The sequence below is a fragment of the Oncorhynchus gorbuscha genome, unplaced genomic scaffold (assembly GCF_021184085.1).
Source record: "Oncorhynchus gorbuscha isolate QuinsamMale2020 ecotype Even-year unplaced genomic scaffold, OgorEven_v1.0 Un_scaffold_1275, whole genome shotgun sequence".
NCBI classification, from domain to species: domain Eukaryota; kingdom Metazoa; phylum Chordata; class Actinopteri; order Salmoniformes; family Salmonidae; genus Oncorhynchus; species Oncorhynchus gorbuscha.
The window spans coordinates 3,927-12,500 of NW_025746098.1; the positions used below are offsets into that span (position 1 = coordinate 3,927).

General features: G+C 56.0%; 1 protein-coding gene across 1 annotated transcript in view; it reads left to right on the forward strand.

Annotated features, from left to right (window-relative positions):
• Positions 1-215: 215 nt before the first annotated feature.
• The window catches only part of LOC124022035 (ELKS/Rab6-interacting/CAST family member 1-like), a gene marked incomplete at its 5' end in the record, with an annotated part of 162,056 nt that continues 153,697 nt past the window's right edge, over positions 216-8,574 (forward strand). The window contains one exon of the mRNA XM_046337084.1: positions 216-363. Coding sequence (XP_046193040.1) covers positions 216-363 — 148 coding nt within the window. The remainder of the gene's footprint in view (positions 364-8,574) is intronic.

Sequence of the window (8,574 nt, forward strand, 5' to 3'; positions counted from 1 at the left end):
GGTCATTGTCATGCCAAATTGCACCAGGCTAACTTCAATCTATTTCTCCTTTTTAAGAAAATCAGTATATTCCAATCAATGAATTCCATACATCCCACTTTGTATATCCTGGCTTTAAAACTCCACCTTGTATTTCCTGACTGAATACATCCTACATGTGTTGTCTAATAATTCTCTGAATCCTAACAGTGTGTTGTAATGTGTGTCCTTGATAGACAGGAGGCGCTGTTAGCAGCCATCAGTGAGAAGGATGCCAACATCGCCCTGCTGGAGCTGTCCTCGTCCAAGAAGAAGAAGACGCAGGACGAGGTGGCCATGCTGAAGAGAGAGAAGGACAGCCTGGTACAACAGCTCAAACAACAGGTACGAAACATTCAACACTCCCTCGTCACGTGACCTGGGTGGCCCCTGTCACATGACTGGGAACTAGACACTCATCGTGGCTTCGAAAGCTTAAGGATAGCTGCCATTACAGTCTGCTTTCTCTGGAATCTATATGCTGGGTGACAGAATAGGAAGTGACAGTAATATGGGGACTGGGAGGATTGTAAACCTGATTTCATCATCCGTGATTTGTTTGTAGGCGTAACTTAAAGTGGTTACATATGGAGGGGGATAGAGGTGGGAGAAGACTAGAGGAGAGGGGGTAGAGGTGGGAGAAGACTAGAGGGAAGGGGGTAGAGGTGGGAGAAGACTAGAGGAGAGGGGGTAGAGGTGGGAGAAGACTAGAGGAGAGGGGGTAGAGGTGGGAGAAGACTAGAGGAGAGGGGGTAGAGGTGGGAGAAGACTAGAGGAGAGGGGGTAGAGGTGGGAGAAGACTAGAGGGAGGGGGTAGAGGTGGGAAAAGACTAGAGGAGAGGGGGTAGAGGTGGGAGAAGACTAGAGGGGAGGGGGTGGGTGGGAGAAGACTAGAGGAGAGGGGGTAGAGGTGGGAGAAGACTAGAGGAGAGGGGGTAGAGGTGGGAGAAGACTAGAGGAGAGGGGGTAGAGGTGGGAGAAGACTAGAGGAGGGGGGTAGAGGTGGGAGAAGACTAGAGGGGAGGGGGTAGAGGTGGGAGAAGACTAGAGGAAAGGGGGTAGAGGTGGGAGAAGACTAGAGGAGAGGGGGTAGAGGTGGGAGAAGACTAGAGGAGAGGGGGTAGAGGTGGAGAAGACTAGAGGAGAGGGGGTAGAGGTGGGAGAAGACTAGAGGGAAGGGGGATAGAGGTGGGAGAAGACTAGAGGAAAGGGGGAGAGGTGGGAAGACTAGAGGAGAGGGGGATAGAGGTGGGAGAAGACTAGAGGAGAGGGGGTAGAGGTGGGAGAAGACTAGAGGAGAGGGGGTAGAGGTGGGAGAAGACTAGAGGAGAGGGGGTAGATGTGGGAGAAGACTAGAGGGAAGGGGGTAGAGGTGGGAGAAGACTAGAGGGAAGGGGGTAGAGGTGGGAGAAGACTAGAGGAGAGGGGGTAGAGGTGGGAGAAGACTAGAGGAGAGGGGGTAGAGGTGGGAGAAGACTAGAGGGAAGGGGGTAGAGGTGGGAGAAGACTAGAGGAGAGGGGGTAGAGGTGGGAGAAGACTAGAGGAGAGGGGGTAGAGGTGGGAGAGGACTAGAGGAAGGGGGTAGAGGTGGGAGAAGACTAGAGGAGAGGGGGGTAGAGGTGGGAGAAGACTAGAGGAGAGGGGAGTAGAGGTGGGAGAAGACTAGAGGAGGGGGGTAGAGGTGGGAGAAGACTAGAGGAGAGGGGGTAGAGGTGGGAGAAGACTAGAGGGAGGGGGTAGAGGTGGGAGAAGACTAGAGGAGAGGGGGTAGAGGTGGGAGAAGACTAGAGGAGAGGGGGTAGAGGTGGGAGAAGACTAGAGGAGAGGGGGTAGAGGTGGGAGAAGACTAGAGGAGAGGGGGTAGAGGTGGGAGAAGACTAGAGGAGAGGGGGGTAGAGGTGGGAGAAGACTAGAGGGAAGGGAGATAGAGGGAGGAGAAGACTAGAGGAGAGGGGGATAGAGGTGGGAGAAGACTAGAGGAGAGGGGGTAGAGGTGGGAGAAGACTAGAGGAGAGGGGGTAGAGGTGGGAGAAGACTAGAGGAGAGGGGGTAGAGGTGGGAGAAGACTAGAGGAGAGGGGGTAGAGGTGGGAGAAGACTAGAGGAGAGGGGGGTAGAGGTGGGAGAAGACTAGAGGAGAGGGGGTAGAGGTGGGAGAAGACTAGAGGAGAGGGGGTAGAGGTGGGAGAAGACTAGAGGAGGGGGTAGAGGTGGGAGAAGACTAGAGGAGAGGGGGTAGAGGTGGGAGAAGACTAGAGGAGAGGGGGTAGAGGTGGGAGAAGACTAGAGGAGAGGGGGTAGAGGTGGGAGAAGACTAGAGGAGAGGGGGTAGAGGTGGGAGAAGACTAGAGGAAGGGGGTAGAGGTGGGAGAAGACTAGAGGAAAGGGGGTAGAGGTGGGAGAAGACTAGAGGAGAGGGGGTAGAGGTGGGAGAAGACTAGAGGAGAGGGGGTAGAGGTGGGAGAGACTAGAGGAGGGGGTAGAGGTGGGAGAAGACTAGAGGAGAGGGGGTAGAGGTGGGAGAAGACTAGAGGAGAGGGGGTAGAGGTGGGAGAAGACTAGAGGAGAGGGGGTAGAGGTGGGAGAAGACTAGAGGAGAGGGGGTAGAGGTGGGAGAAGACTAGAGGAGAGGGGGTAGAGGTGGGAGAAGACTAGAGGAGAGGGGGTAGAGGTGGGAGAAGACTAGAGGAGAGGGGGTAGAGGTGGGAGAAGACTAGAGGGAAGGGGGTAGAGGTGGGAGAAGACTAGAGGAGAGGGGGTAGAGGTGGGAGAAGACTAGAGAGAGGGGGTAGAGGTGGGAGAAGACTAGAGGAGAGGGGGTAGAGGTGGGAGAAGACTAGAGGAAAGGGGGTAGAGGTGGGAGAAGACTAGAGGAGAGGGGGTAGAGGTGGGAGAAGACTAGAGGGAGGGGGATAGAGAAGGAGACTAGAGGAGAGGGGGTAGAGGTGAGAGAAGACTAGAGGAGAGGGGGTAGAGGTGGGAGAAGACTAGAGGAGAGGGGGTAGAGGTGGGAGAAGACTAGAGGAAAGGGGGTAGAGGTGGGAGAAGACTAGAGGAGAGGGGGTAGAGGTGGGAGAAGACTAGAGGAAAGGGGTAGAGGTGGGAGAAGACTAGAGGAGAGGGGGTAGAGGTGGGAGAAGACTAGAGGAGGGGATAGAGGAGAAGACTAGAGGAGAGGGGGATAGAGGTGAGAGCAGACTAGAGGAGAGGGGGTAGAGGTGGGAGAAGACTAGAGGAGAGGGGGTAGAGGTGGGAGAAGACTAGAGGAAAGGGGGTAGAGGTGGGAGAAGACTAGAGGAGAGGGGGTAGAGGTGGGAGAAGACTAGAGGAAAGGGGGTAGAGGTGGGAGAAGACTAGAGGAAAGGGGGGTAGAGGTGGGAGAAGACTAAAGGAGAGGGGGTAGAGGTGAGAGAAGACTAGAGGAGAGGGGGATAGAGGTGGGAGAAGACTAGAGGAAGGGGGTAGAGGGGAGAGGGGGTAGAGGTGGGAGAAGACTAGAGGAAAGGGGGTAGAGGTGGGAGAAGACTAGAAGACTAGAGGAAAGACTAGGGAAAGGGGGTAGAGGTGGGAGAAGACTAGAGGAAAGGGGGTAGAGGTGGGAGAAGACTAGAGGAGAGGGGGTAGAGGTGGGAGAGGAGAGGGGGTAGAGGTGGGAGAAGACTAGAGGAGAGGGGGTAGAGGTGGGAGAAGACTAGAGGAAAGGGGGTAGAGGTGGGAGAAGACTAGAGGAAGAGGGGGTAGGGAGAAGACTAGAGGAGAAAGGGGGTAGAGGTGGGAGAAGACTAGAGGAAAGGGTGGGAGAAGACTAGAGGTGGGAGAAGACTAGAGGAAAGGGGGTAGAGGGGAGAAGACTAGAGGAAAGGGGGTAGAGGTGGGAGAAGACTAGAGGAAAGGGGGGTAGAGGTGGGAGAAGACTAGAGGAAAGGGGGTAGAGGTGGGAGAAGACTAGAGGAGAGGGGGTAGAGGTGGGAGAAGACTAGAGGAAAGGGGGTAGAGGTGGGAGAAGACTAGAGGAAAGGGGGAGGTGGGAGAAGACTAGAGGAAGGGGGTAGAGGTGGGAGAAGACTAGAGGAGAGGGGGTAGAGGTGGGAGAAGACTAGAGGAGAGGGGGTAGAGGTGGGAGAAGACTAGAGGAAAGGGGGTAGAGGTGGGAGAAGACTAGAGGAAAGGGGGTAGAGGTGGGAGAAGACTAGAGGAAAGGGGGTAGAGGTGGGAGAAGACTAGAGGAGAGGGGGTAGAGGTGGGAGAAGACTAGAGGAAAGGGGGTGGGAGAAGACTAGAGGTGGGAGAAGACTAGAGGAGAGGGGGTAGAGGTGGGAGAAGACTAGAGGAGAGGGGGGGGGTAGAGGTGGGAGAAGACTAGAGGAGAGGGGGTAGAGGTGGGAGAAGACTAGAGGGAAGGGGGTAGAGGTGGGAGAAGACTAGAGGAGAGGGGGGTAGAGGTGAGAGAAGACTAGAGGAAAGGCGGAATGAACAGAGGGAGATAGAGAGAGGAGGGGAACTGTAGCAGAGGGAAGGAGAAGAGAGGGGGAAATAGTAGAGATGTGAAGGGAGAGGACAGGAAAAGAGAGGAGAGAGGGATAGAGGAGAGGAGAGAGGGATAGAGGAGAGGAGAGAGGGGTAGAGGAGAGGAGAGAGGGAGAGGAGGAGAGGAGAGGAGAGAGGGATAGAGGAGAGGAGAGAGGGATAGAGGAGAGGAGAGAGGGATAGAGGAGAGGAGAGAGGGAGAGGAGAGAGGGAGAGGAGGAGAGGAGAGGAGAGATGGATAGAGGAGAGGAGAGAGGGGTAGAGGAGAGGAGAGAGGGATAGAGGAGAGGAGTAGAGGAGAGAGGGATAGAGAAGAGGAGGAGAGGAGAGAGGGATAGAGGAGAGGAGAGAGGGATAGAGGAGAGGAGAGAGGGATAGAGGAGAGGAGAGAGGGATAGAGGAGAGGAGAGCGGGGTAGAAGAGAGGAGGAGAGGAGAGAGGGGTGGAGGAGAGGAGAGAGGGATAGAGAAGAGGAGAGAGGGATAGAGGAGAGGAGAGAGGGGTAGAGGAGAGGAGAGAGGGATAGAGGAGGAGAGGAGAGAGGGATAGAGAGAGAGGTAGGGGAGAGGAGAGATGTATAGAGGAGAGGAGAGAGGGGTAGAGGAGAGAGGGATAGAGGAGAGGAGGAGAGGAGTGAGGGATAGATGAGAGGAGAGAGGGATAGAGGAGAGGAGAGAGGGATAGAGGAGAGGAGAGAGGGGTAGAGGAGAGAGGGATAGAGGAGAGGAGATAGTGGTAGAGGAGAGGAGAGAGGGATAGAGGAGAGCAGAGAGGGATAGAGGAGATGAGCAAGGGATAGGGGAGAGGAGAGAGGGATAGAGGAGAGGAGAGAGGGGTAGAGGAGAGGAGAGAGGGATAGAGGAGAGGAGGAGAGAGGGATAGAGGATAGGAGAGAGGGATAGAGGAGAGGAGAGAGGGGTTATAGGAGAGGAGAGAGGGATAGAGGGGTAGAGGAGAGAGGGGTAGGCGAGAGAGGGATAGAGGAGAGAGGGATAGAGGAGAGGAGAGAGGGGTAGAGGAGAGAGGGATAGAGGAGAGGAGAGAGGGATAGAGGAGAGGAGAGAGGGATAGAGGAGAGGAGAGAGGGATAGAGGAGATGAGAGGGATAGAGGAGAGGGGGAACCGAGGAGAGAAGAGAGGGAGAGAGGAGAGGAGAGAGGGATAGAGGAGAGGAGAGAGGGATAGAGGAGAGGAGAGAGGGATAGAGGAGAGGAGAGAAGAAAGGGATAGAGAAGAGGGGGAACCGAGGAGAGAGGGATAGGGAAGAGGAGAGGAGAGAGGGATAGGGGAGAGGCAAGAGGGGTAGAAGAGAGGTGAGAGGGATAGAAGAGAGGAGAGGAGAGAGGGGGAGCGGAGGAGAGTCTAACAGGGTACAGATGTGAGACCACAAGTCCTGCCAGTGAGGGTAATTTTAGGATTATTCAGCTCCTCCCCCAGGTGCCCACAAACCCATCTCTAAACACACACACACACACACACACACACACACACACACACACACACACACACACACACACACACACACACACACACACACACACACACACACACACACACACACACACACACACACACACACACACACACACACACACACACAGCACAAACAGTCACACATACACACATCTCCCTATTCCAAATACAAACTCAACACACACACATATGTACACAATTCACGCCCACACCAAAACAAACAGTCTAAACAGCACAGGCATCATGGACCCACCCCCCACAGCTCAGCTCTGCTCGGTGCACAGGGCCCCATTCACAATTGGTTCGACATAAAACCATGTAGAAACACAGTAGAGGTTAGTAGAATGTACTTGTGAAACACCCTGAGAGGACAGGAATGACTTAAATGCCCCAGTTCATACAGATGATTGAACAGCAACATGGAGACCTTGTTCCCTCCCTCCCTCTCTCCCTCCCTCCCTGCCCCCTCCTTCCCTCTCTTATCTCTCCGTCCCTCCCTCCCTTCCTCCCTACTCACCCTCCCTTCCCTCCATCCCTCTCTTCTTCCTCCCACTCTTTCTCCCCTCCCTCCCCCTCTTTCTTCCCTCCCTCTCTTCTCTCTCCCTCCCTGCCCCCTCCCTCCCTCCCTCTCTTTCTCCCCCCTCTCTCTCTCTTCTCTCTCCCCTCCCTGCCCCCTCCCTCCCTCTCTTCTCTCTCCCTCCCTGCCCCCCCCCCCTCCCTCTCTTTCTCCCCCCCTCTCTCTCTCTCTCTCTCTCCTCCCTGCCCCCTCCCTCCCTCTCTTTCTCCCCTCCCTCTCTCTCTTCTCTCTCCCTCCCTGCCCCCTCCCTCTCTTTCTCCCCTCCCTCTCTCTCTTCTCCCTCCCTCCCTGTACCCTTCATTCCTTCCTCTCGTTCTCCCCTCCCTCTCTCTCTTCTCCCTCCCTCCCTGTACCCTTCCTTCCTTCCTCTCTTTCTCCCCTACCTCTCTATCTTCTCCCTCCCTCCCTGACCCCTTCCTTCTTCCATCCCTCTCTCCTCTGAGTGGCAGGTTACTATCAGCTGACAACATTCCACAGGAAATGATTGTCAGAGTAGGAGATTGGAGCTTAGAGCCCCATCCAGGGCCGTGTGTGTGTGTGTGTGTGTGTGTGTGTGTGTGTGTGTGTGTGTGTGTGTGTGTGTGTGTGTGTGTGTGTGTGTGTGTGTGTGTGTGTGTGTGTGTGTGTGTGTGTGTGTGTGTGTGTGTGTGTGTGTGTGTGTGTGTGTGTGTGTGTGTGTCCCGGCATCTGTGTGACAACCTGCTCTAACCTGACTGACTGAAGGTTGGCGGTGGGGGTGCCTAAAGGTCAGAGGTCATTCATTAGTGTGGCCTTGGAGGCCTTTTAACCAGCAAACACCTGACATGTCTCCCCCTTCCTCCCCCTGACTGCTCTATGTCTCCCCTCCTACCCCCCTTCCTCTACCTGACTGCTCTATGTCTCCCCTCCTACCCCCTTCCTCTACCTGACTGCTCTATGTCTCCCCTCCTACCCCCTTCCTCCCCTGACTGCTCTATGTCTCCCCTCCTACCCCCCTTCCTCCCCCTGACTGCTCTATGTCTCCCCTCCTACCCCCCTTCCTCCCCTGACTGCTCTATGTCCCCTCCTACCCCCTTCTGCTCTATGTCTCCCCTACCCCCTTCCTCTACCTGACTGCTCTATGTCTTCCTCCCCCTTCCTCCCCCTGACTGCTCTATGTCTCCCCTCCTACCCCCCCTTCCTCCCCCTGACTGCTCTATGTCTCCCCTCCTACCCCCCTTCCTCTACCTGACTGCTCTATGTCTCCCTCCTACCCCCCTTCCTCCCTGACTGCTCTATGTCTCCCTCCTACCTCCCCTTCCTCTACCTGACTGCTCTATGTCTCCCCTCCTCCCCCCTCCCCCTGACTGCTCTATGTCTCCCCTCCTACCCCCTTCCTCTACCTGACTGCTCTATGTCTCCCCTCCCCCCCCTTCCTCCCCCTGACTGCTCTATGTCTCCCTCCTACCCCCTTCTATGACTGCTCTATGTCCTCCTACCCCCCTTCCTCCCCCTGACTGCTCTATGTCTCCCCCTCCCCCTTCCTCTACCTGACTGCCCCCCTTCCTCTCTACCTGACTGCTCTATGTCTCCCCTCCTACCCCCCTTCTCTATGTCCTGACTGCTCTATGTCTCCCTCCTCCTTCCTCTACCCCCTATGTCTTCCTCCCCCTGACTGCTCTATGTCTCCCCTCCTACCCCCTTCCTCTCCTCCCCTCCATGTCTCCCCTCCTACCCCCCCTTCCTCCCCCTGACTGCTCTATGTCTCCCCTCCTACCCCCCCTTCCTCCCCCTGACTGCTCTATGTCTCCCCTCCTACCCCCCTTCCTCCCCTGACTGCTCTATGTCTCCCCTCCTACCCCCCTTCCTCCCCCTGACTGCTCTATGTCTCCCCTCCTACCCCCTTCCTCCCCTGACTGCTCTATGTCTCCCCTCCTACCCCCCTTCCTCCCCCTGACTGCTCTATGTCTCCCCTCCTACCCCCCTCTCCTGACTGCTCCCCTCCTACCCCCTTCTTCTAC